Source organism: Aspergillus bombycis (genome assembly GCF_001792695.1).
Source record: "Aspergillus bombycis strain NRRL26010 chromosome Unknown contig00073, whole genome shotgun sequence".
NCBI lineage: Eukaryota > Fungi > Ascomycota > Eurotiomycetes > Eurotiales > Aspergillaceae > Aspergillus > Aspergillus bombycis.
In genome coordinates this window covers 117,558-144,562 of record NW_019170075.1, presented here as the reverse complement: position 1 = coordinate 144,562, position 27,005 = coordinate 117,558, and the positions used below count along the sequence as shown (strand labels likewise).

General features: G+C 50.8%; 9 protein-coding genes across 9 annotated transcripts; 3 read left to right on the top strand and 6 right to left on the bottom strand.

Annotated features, from left to right (window-relative positions):
* Nucleotides 1–774: 774 nt before the first annotated feature.
* ABOM_008666 (uncharacterized protein) lies at nucleotides 775–1,875 on the bottom strand (the record flags this gene model as incomplete). Its single annotated transcript, XM_022535795.1, has 5 exons — nucleotides 775–1,055; nucleotides 1,116–1,173; nucleotides 1,222–1,415; nucleotides 1,473–1,551; nucleotides 1,606–1,875. 5 exons carry the CDS (start codon nucleotides 1,873–1,875, stop codon nucleotides 775–777), a joined length of 882 nt encoding a protein of 293 aa, XP_022386990.1.
* A 634-nt stretch (nucleotides 1,876–2,509) lies between these two features.
* Nucleotides 2,510–6,732, top strand: ABOM_008665 (uncharacterized protein; the record flags this gene model as incomplete). The annotated part of the gene is made up of 4 exons (XM_022535794.1): nucleotides 2,510–2,656; nucleotides 2,713–3,358; nucleotides 3,410–3,970; nucleotides 4,889–6,732. 4 exons carry the CDS (start codon nucleotides 2,510–2,512, stop codon nucleotides 6,730–6,732), a joined length of 3,198 nt encoding a protein of 1,065 aa, XP_022386991.1.
* A 742-nt stretch (nucleotides 6,733–7,474) lies between these two features.
* Nucleotides 7,475–8,206, top strand: ABOM_008664 (GNAT family N-acetyltransferase; the record flags this gene model as incomplete). The annotated part of the gene is made up of 1 exon (XM_022535793.1): nucleotides 7,475–8,206. The coding sequence occupies one exon, from the start codon at nucleotides 7,475–7,477 to the stop codon at nucleotides 8,204–8,206; it is 732 nt and encodes a 243-aa protein (XP_022387006.1).
* Nucleotides 8,207–8,328: 122 nt separating this feature from the next.
* On the bottom strand, nucleotides 8,329–10,024 carry ABOM_008663 (putative proline permease; the record flags this gene model as incomplete). The annotated part of the gene is made up of 2 exons (XM_022535792.1): nucleotides 8,329–9,634; nucleotides 9,684–10,024. 2 exons carry the CDS (start codon nucleotides 10,022–10,024, stop codon nucleotides 8,329–8,331), a joined length of 1,647 nt encoding a protein of 548 aa, XP_022387002.1.
* A 1,009-nt stretch (nucleotides 10,025–11,033) lies between these two features.
* On the bottom strand, nucleotides 11,034–12,378 carry ABOM_008662 (extracellular serine-rich protein; the record flags this gene model as incomplete). The annotated part of the gene is made up of 3 exons (XM_022535791.1): nucleotides 11,034–11,576; nucleotides 11,752–11,787; nucleotides 11,839–12,378. 3 exons carry the CDS (start codon nucleotides 12,376–12,378, stop codon nucleotides 11,034–11,036), a joined length of 1,119 nt encoding a protein of 372 aa, XP_022387003.1.
* A 1,224-nt stretch (nucleotides 12,379–13,602) lies between these two features.
* Nucleotides 13,603–17,935, top strand: ABOM_008661 (putative MFS transporter; the record flags this gene model as incomplete). The annotated part of the gene is made up of 10 exons (XM_022535790.1): nucleotides 13,603–13,875; nucleotides 13,929–14,380; nucleotides 14,859–15,430; nucleotides 15,477–15,669; nucleotides 15,717–15,789; nucleotides 15,837–15,891; nucleotides 15,946–16,016; nucleotides 16,493–17,646; nucleotides 17,718–17,775; nucleotides 17,879–17,935. The coding sequence occupies 10 exons, from the start codon at nucleotides 13,603–13,605 to the stop codon at nucleotides 17,933–17,935; spliced, it is 2,958 nt and encodes a 985-aa protein (XP_022387004.1).
* A 267-nt stretch (nucleotides 17,936–18,202) lies between these two features.
* Nucleotides 18,203–18,793, bottom strand: ABOM_008660 (uncharacterized protein; the record flags this gene model as incomplete). The annotated part of the gene is made up of 1 exon (XM_022535789.1): nucleotides 18,203–18,793. The coding sequence occupies one exon, from the start codon at nucleotides 18,791–18,793 to the stop codon at nucleotides 18,203–18,205; it is 591 nt and encodes a 196-aa protein (XP_022387005.1).
* Nucleotides 18,794–20,947: 2,154 nt separating this feature from the next.
* Nucleotides 20,948–22,481, bottom strand: ABOM_008659 (FAD-dependent oxidoreductase; the record flags this gene model as incomplete). The annotated part of the gene is made up of 3 exons (XM_022535788.1): nucleotides 20,948–21,042; nucleotides 21,115–21,797; nucleotides 21,859–22,481. 3 exons carry the CDS (start codon nucleotides 22,479–22,481, stop codon nucleotides 20,948–20,950), a joined length of 1,401 nt encoding a protein of 466 aa, XP_022386993.1.
* Nucleotides 22,482–24,437: 1,956 nt separating this feature from the next.
* ABOM_008658 (putative extracelular serine carboxypeptidase) lies at nucleotides 24,438–26,150 on the bottom strand (the record flags this gene model as incomplete). The annotated part of the gene is made up of 1 exon (XM_022535787.1): nucleotides 24,438–26,150. The coding sequence occupies one exon, from the start codon at nucleotides 26,148–26,150 to the stop codon at nucleotides 24,438–24,440; it is 1,713 nt and encodes a 570-aa protein (XP_022386992.1).
* Nucleotides 26,151–27,005: the final 855 nt, after the last annotated feature.

Genomic DNA, 27,005 nt, shown 5'->3' with positions numbered 1-27,005 from the left:
CAGTTCCATTCTAGCTCACATACCAATTGAGCTAGAGATCATATCGAGTACTATCTTTTCGAAGTTGGCCCAGCCTCAATTTCGAGAATGGAACTTGTCCCAGGTGGACATCGATATGGGTGTTCAGGTTGGGTGGATGTTCGGACGTCGTGTAGACCTCGGACAGGCAGGTCTGGCTGTCACCAAACTCTTTCCACTGTGCAGCACTGCACTCCTGTACGATTTCCTGCCCTGTTGTCGGGTCATGCTCCGTCAAGTAGTGAGGCAGCCAGGGGAGGTTCGACAGTTGATTTGGAATCGGAGGAGTGGCAAGAAACATAGTCATGGTGAGTATGGTACTAGACCAACAATGCTTCTTCCTATCTCACTTGCTTACGCTTGCTATCACACACCCAACTATGGTGGCATCAGGTACATGCTCTTCAGCTATGCAGCCCATGGTGCTGGCGTTGTGAATCTTTACTCTGGACAGAAGAGTTGGTTTTAATGCTCCACCCTCCCATGACGAGTATAGGAGCAATCGATATGAAGAAATTTAAGACCAGCCTGACAGTCAGAAGCCGTTTCCAGAGCATTCGGACCGACCTGTGGACCACTCCACGGGGACTATGGGTGATTTCTAGGGATTTTATATAAGAATAAGACTGGAATGTCTAAATTTAAATGTTCAAATTGATATAAACGGCCTATAGCATGAATACCAAGTAGTAAGGAATGATTCTTAGTCTCAGGTGAAAACTCCTAACGAATGGCTCCTGGGCTTTACATATCATCTCAACGTCGATGTTCGCCTTTGCTCATGTATTCCTCAAACTCTAGATCCGGCTGCCCCTCCCAATAAAGTGTTTCGGGGTCACTCGAGTTTTCAAATGTATACCTCGCGCTCTCGTCAGGGATAAGAATTTTCTGAAGTCCATTTGCCGCCGCAGCCTCGGCAAGTAGCTGACACTGACAAGCGCGCTCCATGAGGGTCATCAAGAAGCATGCCTCTGACACTGTTGATCCTACTGTCAGAAGACCGTGATTTTGCAGTATCATGCCCTTGCCTTTCGGTCCTGTCCAATTACAGTATTAGTCAGAATAAATGACACATCATCAGGGAACGGCCAATGTACCTAGAGCAGCACCGATCCGATTGCCTTCTTCCTCAGTAAGCACAACACCTCCGAAATCCTAATATCATTTAGTATGGTGAACGAGAGATCAGGGAGGTGTCAGTACTTGGTAAACTGCTTGCGCGTCACCATAGAGGTAAGCAGCATCCTGGGTCAACATCTCCAGAGGTCGCCCGAAAGCACTCCATGCCATCCCATGGGGACTATGAGTATGACATGCCACGTTGACATCCGGTCGAGCCTTGTGCACCGCACTGTGAATAAGAAAGCCTGCAGCGTTTGCTGGGCGACTCATGTTTCCTAAAAATCAAGGTTTAGGGGGCAATAACAGTCACATTGGGTAAAGGGATAGTGTACCACCGATGGGCATGCCCTCGTAGTTGACAAGAATCATGTCGCTCGCCTTTAGTACCGCAAAGTGCACTGCCAATGGATTCTGGGAACATCAGCTGGTTGCCTCCTTGACTATATTGGCTGAGATTGTTCTTACGGTCCAAAACGTGTGGGGGTTTTCAGGGTCCCGAACAGAAATGTGGCCAGCCATCCCGTCCGTATAGTCTTTTCTTGCGAAGACGCGGAAAGCAAGTGCCATTTGTTCCAGTAACCATTGGCGGTGGGCCGTAAAGGTCGGGTGTCTAGGAATACCCGGAAGGCAAGCCCCTTGAGATATCAACTGAAGCGGGGTCTTCTTCTCTTCCTTAAGGGCATCTGGCTTCGTCTTTCGGGCCATGTCGAGCGTCTCCGTTTTCGCTGGGACCATTTTGCCGGATTCTGCGACGAAGAGATAGACGGTTTGGGGATTTTTTTTTAGGAGTGGAGAAATATGTCCTGTCTGAAAGCTTCAGGAAAGGGCATTCATGGATCCTCAAATAGGCCGAAACCCACTGGCTAAACAACCTGGACCTGCTATCAATGATGTATACAAGCGCGACGAGTGTGGGTTAGTTCCAAACCATGGCAGACACCAGTGCTCCACTGTCATTGGCTCCAGCGTATTGCTTTACCCCATTCAGTTTAGCGGAACTCTCGAAAAACGACACTAGTCCGTTCCGAGGCCCCCTTTGGGAAAGTGTGTACGAGAACTTAGCTTCAGCCTGCATAACCACTCCAGCTAATGGTCTTCCTTGTTGTCACCAACAAATGCATCGTTCGCCATCATTCCAATCACACACACCGTCACAAAATGAAGACGCGCCCAGATGTTGCGGTTCGTACAAACCTTACTAATCGGGTTAGAGCCGCCAGCCAGATAGACGTGTCTATCCACGAGCTTCGGAGTGATGGCTGCATACGACCGTAAATACATAAATGAATGGCCTCTCGCATACATTTGACCCAGAACAGCTCCGGGTAGTACCACCCTTTCTGTCGCCACCTTAATGTGCCTCCCTAACATGCAAGCTGCTCAAAAGCTCCAACTTCGGACTGTCCTTGGATGCGGGCGAGATAGACTATCGAGCCGTCGATTGCTCTCAACGTCACGACGCTTGTCACTAGCTCAGCTCGTGAACACTGGGAATTATAGGCCAGATGCTCTGCATGTGAGTGGGTGATTACATCCAGTGTGCGAGACCAAGACTGACAGGTTGTGCCGAAGCCACGATCAAGACCGAGAGGCTCAGTGGTGGACGGCTACTTTCACCAACCCTGTTCCTGGAAGCATACGGGAAAGGTGGTGAATAAAGTTCAGACAGCACATCCGATCGAAAGACAGCCATCAAGGGTTTCCGTCCCGGTAGATGGCGAGTTGGCTGAATTCTCGGCGGTACTACTGCGTGATTCATGTGCATGCCCGCTATGCGTGCACGAGTCCACCAAACAGAGACTATTTTCTGTTGCCGACATACCTGCTGATACCCATGCCAGAGCGGTTGAGGTTGATTCTCCTTCGGACTCAGTGAGAATCGCGTGGGAGAAGGATGTCCCAGGATACAATAACGAGCACATTACAACACTGAGTATGGAAGCCGTGCGGAGTATGGTGCAATCCGGCCGGGCTCCGGGGTCTCATACAGACTCCTTCCCGCCCCCAGTGCTGTGGAGCAAAGAGCCTCTCAATCTGCCAGACTATGACTATGACACCTATATGAAGGACGATAAAACGCTGTATCAACTCATCAGACAACTACGTACTGAGGGACTAGCTTTTGTTACTAATGTCCCCGGTCTGACAGAATCTCTCGCCACCATCGCAACTCGGATTGGACCGGTGAAGGATACATTTTATGGCCACACTTGGGATGGTAGGTCTCTATATCGTCCCTCCCGGTGCTCAACTAATTCGTTAACTACAGTGCGGACTGTTCCGGCGGCGATTAATGCCGCTTACACTTCGCATGATTTGGGGTTCCACACGGACTTGCTCTACTTCCAGAATCCACCGCATGTCCAACTTCTTCACTGTATCCAGTCTGCGTCTTCAGGAGGAGCTAGCGTGTTTGCTGATGCGTTCAAGGCGGCGGTCGACTTGTTTCACACAGACAAAGACGCATTCAATACCCTTGCCACCGTCCCTGTGAACTACCACTATAATCATCCGGATTCGAATGTGTATCACACCACCAAGCCTGTCATTGACCTGGGTCCCCTTCGTCTGAGTGATACGGTATATACAAATGCCAACGACTATCTGGAGGCAATGGAAAGCCGCCAGGGCGGGAGTTCGGGTTCTGAGAAGAAGGCCATGCTGGTCCAATGCCTGCAGAAGATCAACTGGGGTCCTCCATTTCTCGCACCCTTTTCCAACCACGAAGGTCCCACGAATCAGCCTGCTCTTTCGGCGTTGAATAGCAAAGTCGATGAATGGCATGAAGCGGCCTCCAAATTCAATGCCCTGTTACACGCCCGGAGTATCTGTACGAGCGTAAGATGAACCCGGGAGAGTGCGTGTTATTTGACAACACAAGGACACTGCACTCCCGAAGAGCCTTCGATATGGCTGATGTGGGAAAGCCAAGATGGCTGAGGGGAACCTACGTGGACAAAGATCCTTATCTCAGCAAACTGCGTGTGTTACAGAACAAGTTTAGCTAGCCGGAAGGGAGGTTAATTTTCGGCAACATGTTCATAAGCAGAGGGTGTTGAAGCTGTCCCAGATAGACCACAAGGCTAAAAGGAGATCCTCTATTTCGTGTGAAGACTTTAGCATGATAGAGTCGATAGAGCGTACAAGACAATGGCCTCTAGGCTACCAACCAGCAACAATGCCGTCACGGGCCTTATGCAGCCCAACGAGGGTATCCACACTGGCTAAGGCTCACCGGCCCTTTCTGCGGTCGGTTCTTGCTGCCTGTGCAGTTATCAGTGAACAGTAGTTGACATGCGGTGGTCACGTGGCGCCTAGGCATTGAAGCCGAAGTAAGGGTGCGGGGCTTTTCAATCGTCAAGACGCCATCTTCAGAATCAGCCGGACTGGATTGTCTCGGGGAGAGGCTGTCGGCAAAAGAACCTCAATGAACCGTATAAACAAGCGAACCCGTACCAAGGCGCCAAAATCTCGACTGGGCTGTTCGCGGTGCAAGAGTAGACGGGTGAGTCACGATAGTGGTGTGAGAGAGGCGCTCGCTATTCGGAATTCTGACTCCATCAGATTAAGTGCGATGAGACCCGGCCGGCGTGTCAAAACTGTATAAAAATTGGGTGCTCGTGCCCTGGATTCCAACAGGTATTGCGTTGGTCAACAAAGTACGAGCGGTCTCAAAAGACATGCTCAAGAGAAACGCCTGCCGATCAGTCGAGGGGGCTTGGCAGCCTGCTATCTGAAGACCAAACAGATGAGGGTGAGGATAGCAGCCAAATGAGCCAATGGATCAACACTGCAAGCACCTCGAATGCTTCACGCGACGCACTTGATGACTTGGCTGTTGACCCTAGTCTTGCCCGGCTTCCTACACCTCTTCAAACCACCGCCGTTGATTCCAGCGTGCGTCCAGATGCCAATGATACGTGGGACACAAGTGTCAACCCAGCCTCTGGCATTCCAGGCTCACAGTATAGAGTGAATGCCACACGGAGCTCGAAGATTTTGCAGGCTCCTGCCCATCTACCAACGGAACTGATTGAACATTGGTTTTGTCATGTTTGCCCCATGTGGTCTACATTTGACTCTGACACTAGTTACAATCGCCAACTGGCTTGGAACTCATGGAGCACATCGAAGGCTGTTTTCTATACAATACAAGCGATGTCTGCCGCCCGCCTTTCGGTCAGCACGCCACAGCTTCGGTACATCGAGCGGTCGCTGAGGTCCCAGGCTGTCGTGGCCATTGATGAGGCGATTTTTCTCCTGCGCAATTCACAGTCACCAAAAGTGACACCTGAACTTGTCTACGCGGTTTTTATATTAGGCAATTCGTGGAATTGCACCACGTCGACCGTGTCAAACTATCCATGGCTGGAGTCTGCCCGCGAATTACTTTCCATATGGGGAACACAACTATCCTGCTCAGACACAGCATTGCATGCGTACTTTAGCCAAGCCTTGAGTTACTGGGAAATGCTCCTGGCCGCAGCAGGGCGCGGTTCAGTCCCTTTGAAATTGGAGAGCAAGAGGCGACAATACCATGTCAGGCTTTACCAAGGGCTGCAACTCTCAGGTTCCCACGCGAATGCTGCTCCCTCCGAGGTATTACCAGATGGTCCAGAGCAAAGCCTCCTGGGGACCAGACCCAACTCATGGTCCGGCATTTCCAACGAGGTTATTGATGTTTTTGGTCAGGTTTTGGCGCTGTGTTATAATATGAGTCGCCACAGCAAGAGCACAGGAAGCTTCACGACTGTCATGGCGAGCGAAATGCTCTGTGACTTGTCTATAGCGCACGACTTACAAAGACAGCTATTGGCTATGGATTTTGAGACCCTCGTTCTCATGGACGAAACCCAAGGGTTTCCCGTCCAGACGGGGGACGACAATACGCCTGTCGGTCATCTGTTACAAACCGCAGAAGCATATCGACAAGCTGCCTTGTTACAATTACACCTTGCGTTCAGTGATCTTCCGATGGTATCACGAGCAGCGTATCACGGCTCCGCAGGGACATTACCTACCGACGGGACAGAAAGTACGGATGAGAACCAGCAATCTCGAACACCGTATCTCCTGTCATTGACCCTAGACCTTGTTACCCTACTCCATCAAATACCTCCACAATCGGGCTCGAGGTCCATCCATCTGATGTTATATCTTTCCGCAGCCACGGGCCTCAGATTTGAAACTATGTTGGAGCCGGGGCCTATCCCAAACGCGGATAGCGATAGTCAAGGAGTGTATCCATCCTCTGACCCCCTGTTAGATTTTTCCATTCAGGAAACTAACTTGTGCTCGTCGGACTTATTAAACTTGGAATTTCCACCAACTATTGATCAGGAACTCGATATGAGAGATACCACGGATACAGTCATCCCACGGTCTACTATGGAGGTATCCAGATCAAGAGACCTTGTCTTAACGCGACTCAGTAGTCTCCAACAGACGCTACCGCATAGACGAATAGAGGAAACAGTACAGTTCGTGAAAGACATATGGAGGCAGTATGATAATCAGGAGTCACAATGCCTTAGTATTGCCCATTGGCTGCATACTATCGCGGAAAAAGGTTTAGTTGTAACGTTATGGTAACTTCTGTGAACAATGCTCGACTTAGAGCAGGATGTAGAAGCATCTTACAGGTTATTCCTATAAAGATCGACTTTATTACCATGTACGACTAGTTCTAGATATACCTTCTATTACTCTCCATCCACTGGCGACAGCCGGTCCTCTACAAGCCCAAGTTTTGTGAGGGCGGCAATTAAATCCTTTAGCTTGCCAGACACCAACTCTAGGGAAAGCGTCCTGGGGCCATTAGAGCTCAAACACGTCCCCATCATTTGGTGGATCAGCTCGAAATATAAACCTCATAGATCGCATGAAAACAGTACACGTCAAGAATGAGAAATTATACTCTAAGCATACACCCTAGGGGGGAGACAACCAAAAAGAGGGAACAGAATACATATATCCATGCTAGTATACTACTAGGTAACATCAAGGACTTGTCAAAATTAGGGCGCGACAAGAGCCAAGAAATCTAATCACCAAATAACTAACGACGACTCAATGAGTCAAAAGCGCCCATCTAATCCAACAACAACTGTTCGTATTCATGCAACCTCGTATTCGACCACGACAGGGAGACCGCTCAACTCCATTAGTCCAGCCTGAGACTACTACTACCTACTATATAACATCAAACCAATCCAGGCACAACCCCAACTCCAGACAAACATATTCTCGCTTTGATATAATCTACGTATCTATATTCCCAAACCAAACCAAGACAGGAAACACAAACCCATCCCAAACATCCAGCACACCAAAAATGCCAGCCGACACCATCCAAATCCGCCGTATAACACCCCCCGACATCCCGCAGATGGCCCGGCTGGCCTCCACAGCCTACTTCAACTCCCCCCTCAGCCAATTCCTCAGTCCATATCGCCAGACCTACCCCGGAGACTTCACCCGCCGCTTCCTCCACATGATGCGCGCCCGCTACTTCAACCCCCGGTGCATCGGCTTCGTCGCCGTCCCCGTCTCCGACCCGGCCACACCAGTGGCCTATGCGCAGTTCATCCGCCTGGGCGACGACAAAGCCGCAAAGGCGCTCATCGCAGCGCAGAGCTCGATCTGGAATACGCTGCGCCGGTGGTGCGTGGCAGTCCGGACGTGGATTGAGACTCTGGTGTGGCCGGATCGGTCCGGGGATGCGGAAGCAGTGGCCGAGTTTGACAAGGCGGTTGAGGATGATAATCTGCGGTATTGGGAGTCGCCGCAGATGAAGGGCTTGTATGGGGAGAGGTGGCATGCGCAGAGCGTGGTTGTCTCTGGGGACTGGAGGCGCAGGGGCATTGGGAGGCGGTTGATGGGGGAGGTGTTGCGGCGGGCGCAGGAGGAGGGAGTCGTTGTTGGACTCGAGGCGAGTGAAGATGGGGAACGGCTGTATCGGAGCTTGGGGTTTGAGTTGAGGGGGAGGTTTTGTATGGCTCTGGGGGATGAGGATGGGGATGTGGGGGGGATTATGATGTGGAGGCCTGACGGGGGTTTGGATTGATTTCTGGGACTATGTTCGCTGGATATATGTGTTATGTTGTGTGTTGTAGGTAAGGGTTTGGATGTATGTAGTATGGAAGTGAAGAGAAAATACATCATATACAGTAACGGAATACCGGCCAATCACCACATCTTCTCCCACATCCGTCTCGCCCAGTGCATCTGTGCCAGCTCGGCCTTGCGGCGCTCTTCAAACCCACCATCCTCCCAGATGCGACATTCGGCGTCAATCTCAGCTTTCCCACTGTAGATGTCTGCCTTTGCGGGGTCGACGAACTCAGTCTTGTGGTATACCTTCCAGAACAAGAACATGACTACGAAGAACGCCAGTCCAAAGTATGAGGTGACGAACCCCTGGACGCTGAACGGCGAGAACACGCTGAACCCATTGAACAGCGTGATCAGACTACCGATCGTCACGGCCACGATAGCAAAGTACGGCTGGCAGGGCGCGACCCAGGGCAGCGCCGTCTTTCGGTCGACGCCTTGGGCCTTGAGAGCGCGGTACCATCCAAGGAAGACGCAGGCCATGCTGGTGTAGGTGATGATCAAGGCGCAGGTGGTCAGGTCAATGAACCAGTAGAGAACGGTGACGGCGGAAGTGTCCGCGACGAGGAAGGAGATGCAGGACAGAAGCGACACGGTGATGACACAGTAGATTGGAACGCCGGCCGAATTGCACTTGAGCAGGAATTTCGGGGCCTGGCCGTCTCGTGCGAGCGAGTACAGGGTTCGACTGGAGCTGTAGACATAGGCATTGCCGCAGGACCACCCCGAGAGGAGAATCAATACGTTGATCAGGTCCGGGAGCCCGTGGATACCCAGGTTCTGGATTCCGATGACCCAGGGAGATGCATTCGATCCGGCTGCACCGGAGTCGATGGCAGAGAGGAGACGAGGATCTTGTGGAGAGCAGATGATACCTACTGCGAGTACTCCAACCACGTAGAAGCCGACGATTCGGTAAAAGGTCATTTTGACGACACGGGGGATGGTCCAGCGTGGATTCTGGATCTCTCCTGCTGCCAAGGCTGGTAGATCTGGGCCGGCCACTGAGAACGCCGCATATACCATGACGGAAAAGAACCCGAGGAATCGTCCTGTCGCGCCGTCGGTATAGTATTCGTACATCACCCCGTGAGTCCAGTTCCGGAATCCATACACATCGTGTTTCGGATTACCGCCGACCATGGTAATGAAGGTGAGCATCACGAGTCCGATCAACAGGAGAATCTTGGTGGAGGCCATGAGGAACTCGCTCTCTCCGTACCACTTCACCGCGACGATATTGAGCAGGAAGCAAACAACCAGCGCCATGGCGACCCAGGCTGCAGGGTTGACACTAGTAGTCCAGTATTGCATCACAGTGGCCACGGCAGAGTATTCCGTACAGACAAGCATTAAGCCGCCATAGAAATAGACCCAGCCCCTGATGGATATGTTAGTAACCAGCTACCAAAGGAATTTAAGAAACATACATTGCGAATCCAAAAGCGGGATCGACATATCTAGCCGCCAGTTCGAAGATGGAACCTCGAATCGGCAAGTACGCACACATCTCTCCAACACAAAGATTGACAGGCCAGACGAACAGAATCCCATAGAACATGTAGCCCAAAAACACAGACAAAGGGCCTGTATCGCGCAGATACGACCCTATACCCACAAAAAGACCGGTTCCGATAGAGCCACCGATCGCCATCAACTGCACTTGTCGGGAAGAGAGACCACGCTGGGTCTCTTGATACTGGGTCACGGTTCCATGACCGGTCTCCTCTTTGGAGACCTGATGGTCCTCTATAACACTCTTCTTATCCATGTTGCCTTCGGACTCTGGAGCGGAGGGGACAATGTGCAGGGGACATCTTGAGTTTAAATGTAACACGACCGGACAAAAGGCAGAAGTACTGCTTGCCGTGCGGGGAGGAAGAAAAGGAGCTGATAATGATAACGACAAGTCCTATCGATGCTGGTATGATCCAGTCTATGTCTACTCCAGCTGGCCAAGATCAAAGTTGAAACTAGTGAGCTTTAACGTGGGAATTAAGCATAACGTTGATAAGAAACGTCTCTTCCTCAGCTTGCACGAGCGGTGCTTGTCCGATTAGTGATACCCGAAAAGGGAGGAGATGGCGATGCCAATGTTTTGCCAAGTGATAAGCTTATCGGAAAGGAAATTGATTGCCGTCGGACGGGTTGCTTAACCTATCGTTTACTTGAGAATAATTGGGTATCAGGCCACGAGAGTTCAACTAAGATACGACACCAACGAGGGCTCGAGGGTACACATGACCCATCCCCGCTTCTGGGATAGCTTCAAGTTGGAAGGCGTTGCAAATGCGGGGAGATGCAGCTCATGTTGCATTGGGTTCCGCACACGACGAGATCGGCGACCCTGTGCAGAGCTCCTGGCAACACAACCACGTTTCCCCCTCTCTTGCCTGAGCTGATCATGAACAATGCTTTGACAATGGTCAACCGGGATAAATCATAGCCCGACTTTGTCCTACACCGGCCTGGCTAATGCACCCATCAGTTCGTAACCACGGATTACAAGCACACCTCGATGGGAGACAAATGAAAGTAACATTTGATGCTGCTCTGTCGCCCGACTGCCAAATCATCATGCTGGGTGATCTCGTCACCGAGTCTATTATGCATTTCAGGCAAAAACCATCCAGATGAACAACATACAACGATGCAGGATATCAACGAAACATGAACCTATGCCCTAAACATTTTCGCTCTGACCGGTGCGCAGCCTTCCTCGTATCAAACAAAATATTATCCGAACTCCTGTGGTATTATCATAACAAGACACGAGCCTGTCACCTTCCATCGGCCCGATACTGAACTGCGGAATCGGGCGCCTCCAGCTCGGTGGGTGGTACATTTCTTGGCGGCGGTGACTGTGGCATAGGCTGGAACATCGACTGATCCCAGCCGTATTGTCCTTGCCCTGATACGTACGTGCGATTGGCGAGATCCGGGCTCGGCATATACGTCGCCTGGTCGCCGGGAGGCTGTGTGCTATCGAAGTCACTCTTGCGTTCCCCGTGGCTGTTGAACAGAGCCCAGCGCGCGGTCCGCTCCGTGGTCCCATCCTGCGATGTCATCCACTTCTTGTAGACCTGGTTCCGGCCCATGACGAAGAAAAATGCCACGAGCAGTCCGATGAATGCGACAGCTCCAACGACTATCCCGGCTATGGCGCCGCCGCTGAGGTGACTTCCGGACGAGGATGGGGAAGGGGTGGAGGTCGCTGATGGGTTGGGACTCTCTCCTTCAGCCGGGATGTGCTCCCACGGTTCAAGCTGGTAGGGGTAGTTGATCGCTTTCTTGTTTTGATGCTCCCATGTCATGTTTGCGGTCTGCCTGTTTGTCAGCAAAGAGGGTTACAATTGAGTACCATGAGCACTGACTGGATTGATCACCCCGACCATCCCATTCTTGTTGCATGAGCCGATGGCGGTACAGTAGAAGAATGTAGCTGGGTGGAACGCCATTAGCACGTGCGATTTAAGACCTTTCGCAAGTTGAGCTTACCTTAGTATCGTTCACGACCAACGACCATGTGGGTGGCTAAGTGATATCAGTAATCGAAGCGGTGTTCTCTGTCGGATGTGAACCCACCGGTCCTATCATCTGTCCATCTTCTTCGTTGAATTTGTTGAAATGGCCGGAGTAGAAGACGGGGCCACTGCTCTGGGCAGGCACACATGGTGCGTCGTAGTCTGCTCTTACTACTGAATGGTTTCGCGGATAAAATTCGAAGACAATCACGTCGCCGACAGATGCGTTGACGCTACTGGGTACATACTGGTGAGGGTCACTCCTCGGTCCAACCTGGATCGTATGTGTTGCGGCTCCTTTCGACGACGTTTGAGTCGCTGTAGCACTTGCCTCCGTTGTAGTTGTCTGTGCGGACACCCCCAGTTGTAAAGAAGCGATAGTTATCAACAGCCATGTCATCCGATGAATGAGCGACATTTTTGGCATCTGGGGATGAAACGGGGAGGGCTTCATGCGCTCAAGCTGGCATAGTAGACGATAAGGGAGGAGGGAGAAGGAGCCAGCGAGGCAATGAGAAGAAGAAAGGCCCTGAAGAGTGGGTGGCCCTACAAACGGAGGAAGCTTACGGCGAGGATGCAGGGTGGCTGCAATGCCAGCCATGACGCAGAACCATTCTCCTCTATTGGTTACATTTCCCAAGACTTTGGGACAAAGGCTGAGTTGGTCCAACCATCATAGACGAGCGAACCATAGGGAACAAAGATGACAGCGGAACTTAAACTAGAAGGGGTAAATTTGCTGCTATCTCGCGAGGGTGTACAGCATGGATGGGCAGTTGGTAGTTCCACCCGGGAGGACAATAATGTCTTTTCTTAGTAATTGGTGCAGTGGGCAATGCTAAACCCAACCATCTGCGAGGATGCACGATCAACAGGGCGCCATCCAGGCCGAATCGATACGTGCACCTATTTATATTCACCGGTACCAATCTTGCTGCGAGACTTGGGTGAGGATGGATATAGGGTACAAGCCCTGAGCAACAAACATGTAAAATGCCTCTCATCCGAGAGCACTGGATTAAAGCATGGGAACCTGTTCTCTGAATCAGTATACTTTGCAACCACGGTTCCAGGGAAAAGTTTACCAAGATTCCTTTGAGCCTCGCTGACGCCCCGACCCACTACTTGAACCATCGGGAGGTCTTGGCCAACAAACCAACAAAGAGGCGATGCAACCTGCGCCTGTCACGTTCTCGTGGGATACGAGGTTTGTTGTCACTAGAGTTGCGGGCTCCATAATTAAGGGCTTTTTCTGTGGTGCCCTGTTTCCTGGTCGTGGGCGAACCAATGGTATCAATACGAGGGACCAGGGGGCCTTAGCCACTTGGGTAGTAAGTGTTGCCCAAGCCAGTTCCTCTGCCTCGGACACTCCGAACATTCATTTATCATCGGTCGTGACCCTCACTCATGGTTCCGATCCTCGAACCCCTGATGTTGCTCTCATCCTGTGTCAAGTTCCAATCTGGTATCCTCGTGGGGAATACTCCATACCCCCCCCGAGCGATCGATCTTCCCCGGACACCAGATGGCCCACAGTGGGATACTCCTAATTAATTTCGATGATGCCATCTGCTCGGGTGAATCTAGACTGGAGTACTATCCTTATCTAGGAAATGCTTCATTTACACATGCCCCCGCACGTCCTCATTTCCTGCTCTGGTCCGCGATGTACCCCTGCAGGATTACATAGCTTCTCACATGCTAGAAGTCTTCGCCTGCTGGAATGCCGAGATACAAGAATTTACCCTGAATGTAGATAAATACTAGCGATCGCTTCACCATAATAGGGGGAAGCCCAACGTTCTGGAACCTGCAGCCCACCACCATGAAGCTGTACCTCCTGTTCTTCTTCTTCCTCACCCTCCACGCCCTGCCCGGTGTGCCACGGGCAGCGGCGGACAAATCGCCGTTCTTTCTCCTGGCAGGAGACAGCACCACAGCGGTTCAAACGACGAACGGAGGGGGTTGGGGCAATGGATTCATCCAGACGACTTTGTCCAAGGGAGCCAAAGGCCAGAACTACGGCCGCAACGGAGCCACAACCGTCAGCTTCCGCACCAGAGGGGACTGGGACACCCTCCTCAAGAAGCTTCAGGAGGTGAAAGCCGATTATCAGCCTACGTGACCATCCAATTCGGCCACAACGATCAGAAGCCGAAAGCCAATATCACCATCGCAGACTACACGAGCAACCTGGAGACTTTCGTCGGAGAGGTGCGGAATGCGGGGGGCGTCCCCATCCTAGTGACTCCACTTGCTCGGCGCCAGTATGATAATTCTACCGGAGTGCCCACTATTATCCGGAGCCTGGAAAACGAGCGGGTCGCGACGATCAAGGCCGCGAAGAAGACGGGAGCGTCGTATATTGACCTGAACCGCGCCAGCACGCTGTACCTGAATAGTATTGGGCCGGTCAGTGCGCACATGTACGATTTGAAAGCGGGTGACTCGACGCATTTGAACGCGGCTGGGAGTCAAGTCTTCGGGGGAATGGTCGCGGGCTTGATCATCCAGGATTTCCCCCAATTGGGTGACGCGGGGTTTATCCATGTGGATCCGAAATTACAGACGGCGCTGGACAAGGGCCAATACTATTGGCCACAGTAAGCGTGATTTTTCTGTACTCTTAGAGGCACATTAGGGGATGTGATTTGATAGATTGTAATTAGTAATTAGGGCTGCGGGTGGATGTGGGTTGCTGCTAATTTTGCCGCTTTGGGTAATTTAATCAACGACCTGAAGTTCGGTCCGACTTTCCGCTGCACTGCTTTGCTGTTCAAGAATATATAGCTTCGTTGGGGGATCCTGTTCACTGCTGGATGTGAGTCGCAGCTTTGGCATTGCTCGCCATGGAGTCCCTCCAAGTAAGCGCTCTGGAGCCAGAACCGGAGCAGACCCCAAGACTGCTCCTGAAGCTCATCAGTGCTGGTTTTGCGTTTTACGTGGCGGGCGTCAATGATGGGAGCTTGGGATCGCTGATTCCGTACATTCGAGAAGCCTACGACATAGACACGAATATGGTGTCTATAGTGTTAGTTCGCCCGCCATCTCTTCAGGTATGATACTAATGTTAGAATACAGGTATGGCACGACCTTTTGCGGTTGGCTCGTCGCCGCTCTCTCTAATAGCTATCTCAGCCAGTATCTGGACCTTGGCGTCTTTTTGGTCATGGGTGCGACGCTACAGGTCCTGGCCCATGCGCTAAGAGCCTGGCTGCCTCCATTGCCTCTGTTTGCTGTGACGTTTTTCATTGCTAGTCTTGGCCAAGCATACCAGGACACCTACGCGAACACGTTCGTGGCATCGGTGAAAGCGGCGCACCGATGGCTCGGGTTTATTCATGCGATGTATATGGCGGGATGTCTCACCGGACCCTTCATCGCCACGGCAGTAGCATCGGCAGGAGCACGGTCGCATTGGGAACTGTTCTACACGGCGCCTTTAGGGTTGGGCGTCATCAACTTTGTCCTTGTGGTTCTCGCGTTCCGGGAGTCGTTGACCTTCAAGCGTCATGTGCAGGGCGAGATGGGTTCCCAGGAAACAGGACATAAGGGTGCCATGCAAGAGATACAGAAGACTCTGGCGCAGCCGAGCGTGTGGATTCTGAGTTTGTATTTCTTCTTTTTCCTCGGCGCCGTTATCACTGCTGGAGGTAAGCTCTCCACCGTTTCGTCGCAGTACAAGTGCTGATAGTGTAGGCTGGATTGTGGAATACCTGGTCCACGTGCGCAATGGCGACCTCAAGGACATGGGATATGTCCCTGCCGGCTTTTACGGGGGCGGTTTCTTAGGCCGACTGATATTGGCTGAGCCGACCTATCGCCTGGGGGAGCGACGGATGGTGTTCATTTATTTGCTGCTCTGTGTGGGATTAGAACTGGTGTTCTGGCTGTGAGTTCAGATGAATCCTTTGCGCGACGATGCACTAATGTGACTAGTGTTCCGAACATCATTGCCGAAGCGGTAGCCATCAGTCTTCTTGGGTTCTTCTCAGGCCCTTTCTTTGCAACAGTAAGTTATCCCTGCGGGAGTTGCTAGTTGTCTCATTAACAACTTAGGGTATCTCGGTCGCATCGAAGATATTCACAGCGGATATTCGCTCAGCGGCAATTGGTATGTCGCCCCGATCCCTATATGTCTAGAGACGAAGCTAACAGCCAGCGATAGCATTCATCTTCGTCCTCGGTCAGGTCGGAGGGGCTATCTTCCCAGCTGTTACTGGTATTATGGCAGCGAAGGTTGGTGTATCAGTGCTGCAGCCTATGCTAGTCGGTCTGCTCGGCGCTACTGGTGTTTCCTGGCTGATGCTCCCCAAGTCTCGGTTGCATCACGATTGATGGACTAGAATATGTCAATTGAGACCTCTCTATTAAGACCAGATATTTATATTGAGCAAGTAAGCTTGGTATAAGCCATGAAGAACAGTGTAGAACATTACTTACTAGATTGACAACGCTTTCCGACTGGTTCCCTAGCCTCGTACAACAATACAGCGATTGCAAAACTGGCGAAGGAACATCTGGACAAGGATGGAATAGTTATGGATCCATATATTCCAAGCCACTCCAGCTTATACGAGATCTTCACGGTCTATACCTGATGGGGGATAGGCTGACCATGGAATGGCAGTCAGCCTTAATTGCCCGGCCTCAAACTCAGCCACTTTGTATATCCCGTCAGATGACGTTGCCTTTGCTAAGATTTACGACAGTAGTTACTTTATATTGTTGAACATTCCCCAGTGCACATCTTGACTTCAACTACATGTAAACAAGAACACAACATGCCCCAAACTGCGAAGACCGGCAACGAGAACATCAATATCGACCTCGCCTCCCCCCCCGGCTGGACATATGTCGGGGGGGATACCGTCATCGGCAATGTGGTCCGCCGTTCACATATTGTCACCCCCGATGCAATGGTGACCCTCACACTGATCGGACGCGTGAAAACAAAGATTACGGTGAAGAGGAATAATGGCCAAACGACCAGCACCAGCCATTACCGCGGTCGCTGGCAGCTATTCCACACATCGCGAGAGACCCTCTTCCACGGACCCTTACATCTCCCCAGGAGCAGTGTGAACGACCCGCTTACATGGCCATTCTCAGTCGAGATCCCCACACGGCCATCGGGTCAGGTGCTGCAGGGACACTTTATCGAAGAGAGTTACCTGCCATTGGATAAAGAGAGCCTTATCCACAGCACATTGCCCGCAAGCTTTTCCTCCAGTGGTCGCGGCTGGCGTACCTCCTCTGAGGCCTTCGTGGAATACTACCTCGAGGCTCGGCTGATATATGGTCGCTCCGGGTCGTCGGAGGTTGAAACAGCGACTTTTCCTATCACAATTCGACATGCCCCGCAACCCGGGATTTTCAACTATGACCTTCAGTCGCGCGTGCTCGCGGGAAGGGCCAAGAGTCAGCGGCTACTGCCGGGCATGGAGCATGCGGAGCTATCCCTGAAGCAAAAGACGCAAAAGCTCTTCGGTTCATCCAAAGTGCCGGAGTTCCACTATACCGTTGAGGTCAATTGGCCTTGCGCTATTCAGCTCGACAACCCAACACCTGTCCCGATTATTATTGGCGTCAAGCCTTCCAGCGCAAGTCCCGAGATCAGCGACGTCGCCCAGAAGGTTCAGTTAAACTGGGTCAACATGACCATTAAGTCCAAGACTATGGTGCAAGCACCAGGAAACCTCACCCCGAAACATACTCATAGCCACTCTCATTCCTCCTCTCATCCCATTGGCTTGAAGCGGGCGTTTTCGAGGCTTGAGAGCCTATTGTCTTTACTACGGGAAAAGGGAACGAGCCGGTTGACATTGGTAGTATGTTTCGACTTCTCTTTCATTCTGATGGTTCCACCGTTGGGGGTCTACGTAGCACTACTTACATGGGCCCCTCCCCTGACTTTGTTACGTATAACATTCTGCACAGGAACGAATTGGAACTGGAGGTCTCATTGACTGTTGCAGAAGAAACTAAGGAGTTCAAAGTAAGCTCAGGGCTGAGGATACTCGCAGCGGAGTGAAGTGAGATGTTTTTTGTTTTTTGCGTGGAAGTACTGTACATAGATATACCCAAATGCTGCTTATTAGTTAATTGACGAGCCATATAAATATATTGAGACGTGTCCCGCTTACCTTGGCGCATAAAGTCTAACGTAATCATGAGACAGATCCCCTATTTCCCTTTCCTTTTTATCTGATCCCTCTCGCCATTTGGGTGATCCTTGCATATACTACGAAGTCAACCTACTCTCAAGATCCATACAAAATGATACAAACCTCAACAAATCAATCATTCCTATGCAAATAATGTCAAGTAATAACAGTCTCAACAGGCTTCTCCCCCATCTTACCCTCTTCCAACGGACCAACCCCCAATTCAAATCCCAAACCTAACGCTATGCCATAACCAACCTACAAAACCTGTACTCGAGGCCCCGTAACCCCAATATCCCACCTGATCGACACCTCATCATTAACGCCCACAAACTCGAACCCTATCATCTGCCCAGCGGGACAATCAAACTTCGGATACCCCTGGTAAGCCAACACCCAGTCCGCGGTGCCAGGCACGGGAACATAAATCCGGCCGGCGTGCTCGTTCCTCGACTGGACGATCACATCGGCGACCTGCTTCGACACGGACTGCAGCGAGGCGCCCGAGTCAGAAGCACTCACACTGGCACCGGTGGGCTTCGTGGCAGTGAACACGTCAGCCTGCTGTGAGCCGGTGGAGACGTCGCGCGGCCAGAGGTCAAACAGGAGCTCGCATTTGTGGCCTTCGGCGGTGGCAGGAATGTCGAAGGTCACGATGCTGGTGGTTTCGTCTGCTGCGTTGCCGTTTTTGACGACCAGGAGTTGGTCCTGCGGGTCCAGCACCCAGTTGCCGGTTTGTACCCAGTAGCGGTAGGTTGCGTACGGCCAGAGGAGGGCGTTCTGCCGGGGGGTTGGGGTTGCGGTGGTCAGGGTGGTGAGGACGGTCAGGGTTAGGATGAGGAGGTTCATTTTGATTGGTGTAGTATGGATATTGCACTGTATGCTTGGGCTATGTAGCGGGATAGAATGCTTTGCTTGTTGATTGTTGTGCTCTGTATGTTCTGATGTCTGGATGTGCTGAACTGAATCAACGCCCATATTTATAAATTATAACCCCCCCCCCCCCCTCAACCTTCACCGATACCAACACAACAACAACACAACCATTCATCAAATGATGATATATCACGACTCCTGACGCGACCTCGTACTCGGACCATGGATGCAAGCTTCCCATTGCTGCTGTTTCTCTCATCGCCCCATTAACTTTCGCCAAGCGAGATCCTCGTATTTACCTCTCGCCGCAACGGTCGCCAGCGACGAGGTGACGTCCAGCGGATCCCATATCCGAGACAGCCCAGCATGACAGATGGCATTCCGTCCATTGACGCAATTTCCATATGACGATGCAATGTTGGCATGTCAATTCATTGGCGCATGGTCTGTCTTCACAGGGGACATTGAGAACCCGGGCGTTGTCCGATTGGATATCCTCCGCCCCGGGTCATGACATCTCAGATCCGCGATCCTGGCGAATCATATCCTGAGATATATATAGATGGGTTGTGAAGTTAGAATAAGGCCCATCGGTGGCTGGAAGGGCGTCGATTGTTGGCTTGGCCTAACTCGGATAATTGGATGTGTTTCGGGTGCTGCGGTGTGGCGTTATCCGGGGGTGTCCGTCCTATTCCCTATAGGGTGCTTGGTCATGGTGCGGGCTCTTCGTGTATGTTTTCTTGTTGTCGGATGGAATGGTCAAATCCTGTTCGAGGTCGTGATGTAGTATCCCGCGACGTGGTCTTGGTTTGGACAGGTCATTCTTGGGAGGTAGGGAGTCGAAGGAGCTGGTCCTGGTCCTGGGAGTGACTCCCCTCGTGGCAGGAGTGAGAGGTAATATGTCCCATGACGAGCTGTGGAGCCAAGGTTCGGTCATTCGAGTCGGAAGGGACTCTGGTATAGGCGTGACATCCCCCGTAATAGCTCACGAGACTTGGGGTTATAGAGTTGTTACTTTATGAGCTTTGTAACCCGATCTTGCTTGGCATAGACCGTTGAATTTGGCACGCACATCAACTTTACCGGGCTTTGTGTGATATAGTACCAGTTCCCATTACCCAATATACCTGGTCCTGATGTCCATGTTACAGTCCATATACGTCGTGCCAGTCTTGTCTACCGTACCTTTTCCATCTGAGTTAGTCATGCCATAATCCTAGACTAGAACAACTGGGACAAACGTAGATCTCCTACACGGGCAAAAAGACATCCCCTTTCAGCGTCCCCCTACAATAAACTACAATTATAGTTCTAGCTTTGAATATAAGCATACAAAGGGTGGCGGTAAATGCAACAAAAGAGATTCTGCGACAAAGTCTTCATTGTCATTTAATGCTAACAACAATACATCCTTTGTCCATGAACATGGACCATAACACATGTTCTTTGAATATTGATTCCAAAGAGACAACGACAGCTATAGCTCAAACAGATTCACACATGAGCGCCAATCTAGAGTGCTGCTATACTCCTATATATACACCTCTCGCGTCATACTTGGCTACAGGTCGAGAACACATGTCACACCTGATTCTCAGCGGCGGTTCTTTCAAGGACTATACAAACAAAGCCAAGATCACCAACAAGATAAACAACTAATGAGAGTCGTGCGTCAAATCCAGAATAGAAATATACCAATACCCTTCCACTCAGAACCACTCCCCTCAAACAACCGCAGCGGAAGCCAAAAATCCATGAAAAAGAAGACCCAAAATGGGACACCACTGGTCGGTCGACTACCAAAATACTCTGGCACGGAACAAGAGGCAAGCTAACACATAGCCCCCAGCACGATATGTAGAAAGGTATTGGGCAAGTGCTGCCTGAAAAACGGCCATTACGCGAGATGTGACACGTGCGGGGAGTATTTCCCGCCTAGTCGTCTGAAGGGGTGTCCGTATTGCGAGAATAGACAGAACAAAATAGATGAGCGGATGGAGAAGGATATAAGGAAGTGTTTGGATTTTGAGCTGGGTAGTGTTTTGCATTAGTATTATTGTACATGTTAAGATGCTACATAATCATGTGGTTATTAGAGTGGGGAGATGCGTATGCGTGCTGTGGATATTAATTTTCACCTTCCAACACCTTCTTGACCTCATCAGCGATGTTATAATTGAAGACAGCCTTCATCTCCTTGGCAAAGAACCGTGGAAACCACCCTTAGTCTGTCAGTAGTAGTTCCAACAAATGGCACGCAGGCTAGAGTTGAATTGGAAAGATAAAATACTCACCAAGAATCCATAGAAAGCTGTACATTATATATTCCTCGATAACGCTCATATCACGCTTGATATTTTGTCTTCGCTTGGCATCTTCAAGAATAGCCTGGACACGAGGGATACGCAGCTCCATATAGGGCTTAGCTGCGGTCGAGATCACTTCTTTTACATCAATATCAGGCTCATGAGCCTCATATTCTTTACGTAAATAGTGACTCAAAAAGAGAACAAACGCCTCGACATCCTCAAGCGCCTGCGACGAGCCCTGCCCCGAAGTAGAAGGCAATGCGTGAGCTGCATCACCGACGAGAACGACGCCATTTCGCTCCCAGGTCGGCAGAGGCGGCATCGTCCAGGTAGGATACATATTGCTGACCTCTAGTGAGTCGAGGACCTTCCGAATAACTGGGTCGTTCCAGCTCGAGTAGCGTTCTCGCAGTTGACGTGCGACATCCTCCTTGTCAATCGTTTTCGGGTTCGGACACTCATCGACTTGGTATGTTGACCACCAGCCAAGACTCTCGCCTGGTTCGGAGACATGATATGGCGAGTCCCTGTGAGGTGCCGATCGGGCACTGTCGGCGTAGAAGTAGCCAAAGAAGCCATTACCCCCGATGATGAAGTTCATTGAGCCTTTTTGAACGTCATCCTGGACTTTCTCGGCCGGAATGAACCCGCCGACTCCTGACAAGCCTCTGGTTATATTGCGTTAGCCAAGCTATTGCTGCGCCGGTGCACCCAACAGGAGACACATACTCATAATGGGGAGGAAACGGATCCTCCCCTGCCTCAGGGAACAACGCCCGTTTAACGATCCCCTTCAACCCATCCGCACCGATAACCAAATCCGCCTCCACTGGCAAACTGTCATCATCAAAGTGAACTACATTCCGGCCGTCCGGGCTCGCAACAACTTCCGCGACCCGTTTCGTCACAATATCGCAATCCGGAATGCGCATGCGGAGACACCGCCAGAACCAATGTCGGCTACACCCGACCGTATGCATGGGTAATTCATTCGGCGAGGTTGGCTCATCCGATGCGTCCATGCGTACGAGCAAACGTCCGTGTTTGTTCTTCATGTTGGATGTCGGGACTACATATCCGCCACGGACGATTTCACGGAGAAGATCCTCGTCCAGACGTTTTAGAACGTGGAGGCCATTCGGCCCAATACCCAGGCCGCCGCCTACGATAAGTGTCGAGGAGTGGGTTGGGCCATCACGTTCGTCGCAGGTGGTGTCCTTGTTGGTGTCGTAGGCTTCGTAGATGGCGATTTCGTGGTCCTGGTCTGGGGCGGGTGGTTTGGGGAGATGCTTTTTTAGTTGGAGGTATGCGGTACATCCGGAGATGCCTCCGCCGATAATTACTATTTTCATGACTGATGAAGATGTGCTAGCAGTATACGGTGTAATATGATTGTTGGAGGAAGTTTAGGTGTTTTAAGAAAGGCCGGTTAGTTGTTGCCTGGAGTTGGTGTCTTGATAGAAGGTTTTGGTCACATGGTTAGGTTTCCATGGATTGCCACAGGCTGAGCAAAGCAGCCCTTCGTTTTCCGGGCTGAAGTCCTAGCTAGGGAAAGTAAATAGATAAATATGATTGACCAATAACTAGAGATTATCTGACTCCAATGATATTGGGTATCTGCGAAATTTTCCAGCTATTTGTCCCGTTGCCCAGCCTTGCGTTTGCTTTTACGGGAACTTAGCTATGGGATGTGTTATAAGTTATTCAATATATAGTTCGTATGTCAATTTCACTGCTTGCACGCAATCAGAGAATGTTTGTGTGATACTGGACTGTAGAGGAAAATGTGCTCGATATTATTAGCAATGAACATAGAGGAAAGGCCTGTCAATCGATACCAGCATGTCTCGCTATTCATTATCTACTCTGAAACAACTATACCAAACTCACACAAGAGAGAAGTGAGATATCAGCAATGAAAGTAAGGGCAATGGCTGCAGTTGGAGGACGACAGAAATGGACCAACTTAGCAGGATTAAAAGATTAGTAGCACTCTACCGTGCTTACTATATGAGCGGTATAACTGGAAGACAAAGTGTCAATATACCTTTTGCCAAGGGCTGGCCTTTGATCGGGGCTCTTAATGCAGCCACGTGAATATTATCATCTAATTCTATTCTCCAGCTTCGAACTCCATGCCCCCATCACTCTCACACCGATCTCTCCAAACCGTCCTAAGAATGTTCCCACTCACATAAACATTCCTTGGTATGGCTTCACAAATCTCACAGCCCCAGGTAATTCCTTGTATTTTGCTAACCGCTGAGCAACATAAAGCTCCAGCTCAGCACGGGTAACCTTCTTTCTGGGCTTGAGCACAACATATGCCCAAGGACTCTTAGCCGCATCCGTCACCCTTGGATGGGATAGCATAATCATCTCTGTTAAAACTTAATTGATCCATTTTGCTTTGCTTTCGTGTGAACTTGGATACACCGCCGCTGGTAGTGTTTACTGTTGCTTACAAACGGATGTCCAACAGGTATGATACATTGTCCGTTGCTTGAGATTTATGGAACCTGGACTGATATAGGGCTCTGATAGAGCGGCCTGGTTAACCTAGACGTTGAGGCCCAATGCTTTTTTAACCGTGTTTTATAAGCTATTGCCCCTGTATTGTCCATCCAGCTTTTATTGTGCGTCAATGGCTTTCCAGATTATCAGATATGACCACTGGTTGACGGGAGTGGGGAGACAATGATGAGATGGCAACAGTTCAACGCGATCGCAATACGACCAAAGGAAAAAGACTGGCTGACTACGCCAAGCCTGCCATAATCCCTTGCAATATGGTTATTGCCTGAAATGAAGTGAACGTTGGGGACCGATCGTCAGACCTAACATTTATTCGTGTCAACCGTAGAATACCGCAGACCCGTGGTGAGTGATTATATTGATCGTATTCTAAAAAGCTAAACCAAGCCCTGTATACCAGCTGATATATTAATATATAGAGTGGTATTCCAGGAAGATAAATAAGTCTATATATTCGCTGATATATTAACGTCCTGACTCGCTTTCTTTTACGGGTTCTAGACTTCTGCTCTTCTGGGACGGGATCGAGAGATCTTCCGGGCCATCTTGGGGTGCTTTTCGACGATCTCTAACGTTGACGGTGAAGCTAAATCCTAGATTCATATTTAAAATGTTTCACGGTCGAGTGTGGTTCTAAGACTTTGGATAAAATACGTAATCATTCTTACACAGAAAGTTAAACGCGGGAGGAGGCAAGAGAAATGAAGAAAAATATAATTGGATCGCGAACAGCTTCTTAGTTGGCAGTCACAAGAGACATTCTCTACCGCAGCTTAGAGTGGCATTTGGCTACGCCCAGGGCCTCCTCGAATCCCCCCAACTAATCGAGAGGAACCTCTAGACCGCTGCTTCCATTGGTCCAGCCACACGCCGACAAACCGCAGAACCTCTTTCTGCACCTCCACAATAGCCGCCGGAGGCTCTTGGCCCTTATCCTCATCATTCTTAGAAAGACCATTCTGATCCCAGTGGTGTACTGCACCCCGGACACCATCCCATACATCCTCAGCCGGGACATCGATCAAAATAAATGGCTCGTCATCGGTGGATTCCCTCTCCTGCGTGCCATCGGCGTGCGGTGTCGCATCACGCCAGGGGTCTGCCAGACCATCGATGATGGCTACTCGGGGGTAAGAAAAGTTGAACCCGCCGTGTTTGTTGATGTTCGTGACGTTGGGCGGAGCGGTGATTCCATATGTCGTTTCACAGAAGGTTGATACGCTTGCAATATCCAAAACGCGCGAGATCAGAGGCATGATATCTTTCGGTACGGACGCACCGGACATGAAATAGCCCCATTCAGTGCACACCTGATATTCCCAACTGATACCGTCGCTTTTGGGGAGCGAGTTTGAGTCGGATGCGTCGGAGCTTTCGGTTTCGGTGTCGCTGGAAAAGGACTGGTTGAGAAAGCCAATGTGGTTCAAGAAACCGTTCACGAAGCTCGAATTGGATGAGTCGTACCCGGCCACCTCGATAAGCTCCTGGATAGTGGGTTTTACGGCCTCGGTGTCGGGGTACAGCAAGTTGGTGCTGGTAATGTTATCACAATAGGTTCGGAAGAACGAGCTACCGATATTGGAATCCCAGTTGCGTGATTGGAAACTATCGAGACCGTACGAAAGGAGCGAAACGAACGAGACATCGTCCTTGTCGGGACTGACTCCCACTGAAGATTTAAGCTGTTGGGCTAGCGTTTTATTATCGGCATGGTCGATTAGGATGCGGTCTACAACGTCGATGAAGGTTTGGGTTGCCCAGATGCAATCGGACGGGCCAAATTTGCGGATCGGCTCGTAGTATTGCCAGAAATCTATGATGGCTTCGGTGACGCCCGAAGAAGAAACAGCGCCCCAGTAGACGTCGGGGTAGAGCTTGCGCAGGAAGGCGACAAAGGCGCCGGCATACGATCCACCATAGGCGATCCAGGGAGTCGTTTTAGCAGTGAGATTTACATGCTCCAGGCCGGGAAAGACGACGTTGGAAGCGAAGTATGCATAATCGGCCAACGCCTGGTCGGTGGAGAGAAATCGGATATTCTCCGTCGTCAGATCGTCTACCGGGTAACTTTCGCCGTAATAACGATGCTCGAGAATGACTCCAATGCCGTGATATGCAGCCGCCAGTTCGGTGACAATGCCCTGCGATAAGAAAGGGAATCGAGCGGTCGCATCGGTTTCTCCGGCAGCGATCACAAACACCGGACCCCCTTCCTGGTAGTGTTGAGCGTCAAACCAGTACCGCAGGTCGAAACGGTCGTTGCTGTGCGGCGCATAGCGCGAGTCATTATGGAAATGGTCCACTGGCACCGAGAGATAGTGCGCAGGGTATTCAGCCGTTGTCAATTGCGATTTCACTGCGGCGTCTGGGGTCAATTGTTGTTGTCGCTTTGCGCGCAGCTCAGGATATGCCAGTTGCAAAGGCGTATACTGGAATGCCTGCGCCAAGGGAAGCAGACAGGTCGCTGCCAACAGCAAATTCACCATCTCGCCACAGTTTACTGCGGTCAGAAATCCTTGGGAAAGTTGTGAACTTGTGCATGAAGCTGCTTGGGGAATTGCTCTTGCATATAAGCCTGCCGGTTAGCCGCTGGTTGCCGACAATGCCGCAATGGGATGGCTTACCCCTCTCACCGACATGCCTTCAGGCCTGGGAGCCATCAGTTCCCCATCGGACTCCGTGGGAGTGGAGATGCTTGGCGGACTCTCGCCATAGTGCAATGTGATGATCCAATGAGAGAGGTCTACCATCCAACCTGCAGATGTCGATCACGGCACGGTGCCTGAGGCCACCACATCAGCGAGATATTCCCATTCCTATCTAGGCTAGACTGCACCAAACCCGTGAGAAGGCTTCTTTACCGAGGGCGGTAGATCATCTGGACAAATGAGACGTTAATGGGCTGGGCGTACCCGGCAGAACAACGCGATAAGAGTTGAAAAGCTTCAAAATCGCGTCCTAAAGTAGAGGGCGGTCGTGCAGGTTTCAGAACGTCTGGGAACTCCTGAGAAAACGTGTGGCCGGAATTCAATACCCTAAACCGCATAGTTCTTGAAGCTCTCCGCTCGTCATAGACATATTTCGTCGCCAGGGCGCGCTCATCAATTATATCCTTACTAATAGCATGATTCTTTGACGCATTGCCTGGTAGATGATAGTCGCGTAGGCGAGTGATAGGCGGTAGCCTCCGACGAGCTGATTCTTCGCAATGTTCCATCTGCCCAAGCCGAGCCGAATGACCATGAGGATAATGAATTGTTCCTGCCCGATGTTCCATCCGTCCAAGGTGATCCGGATGAACTTGAGGACCACGAACAGATCCTTCACAATGATCTTCCCAC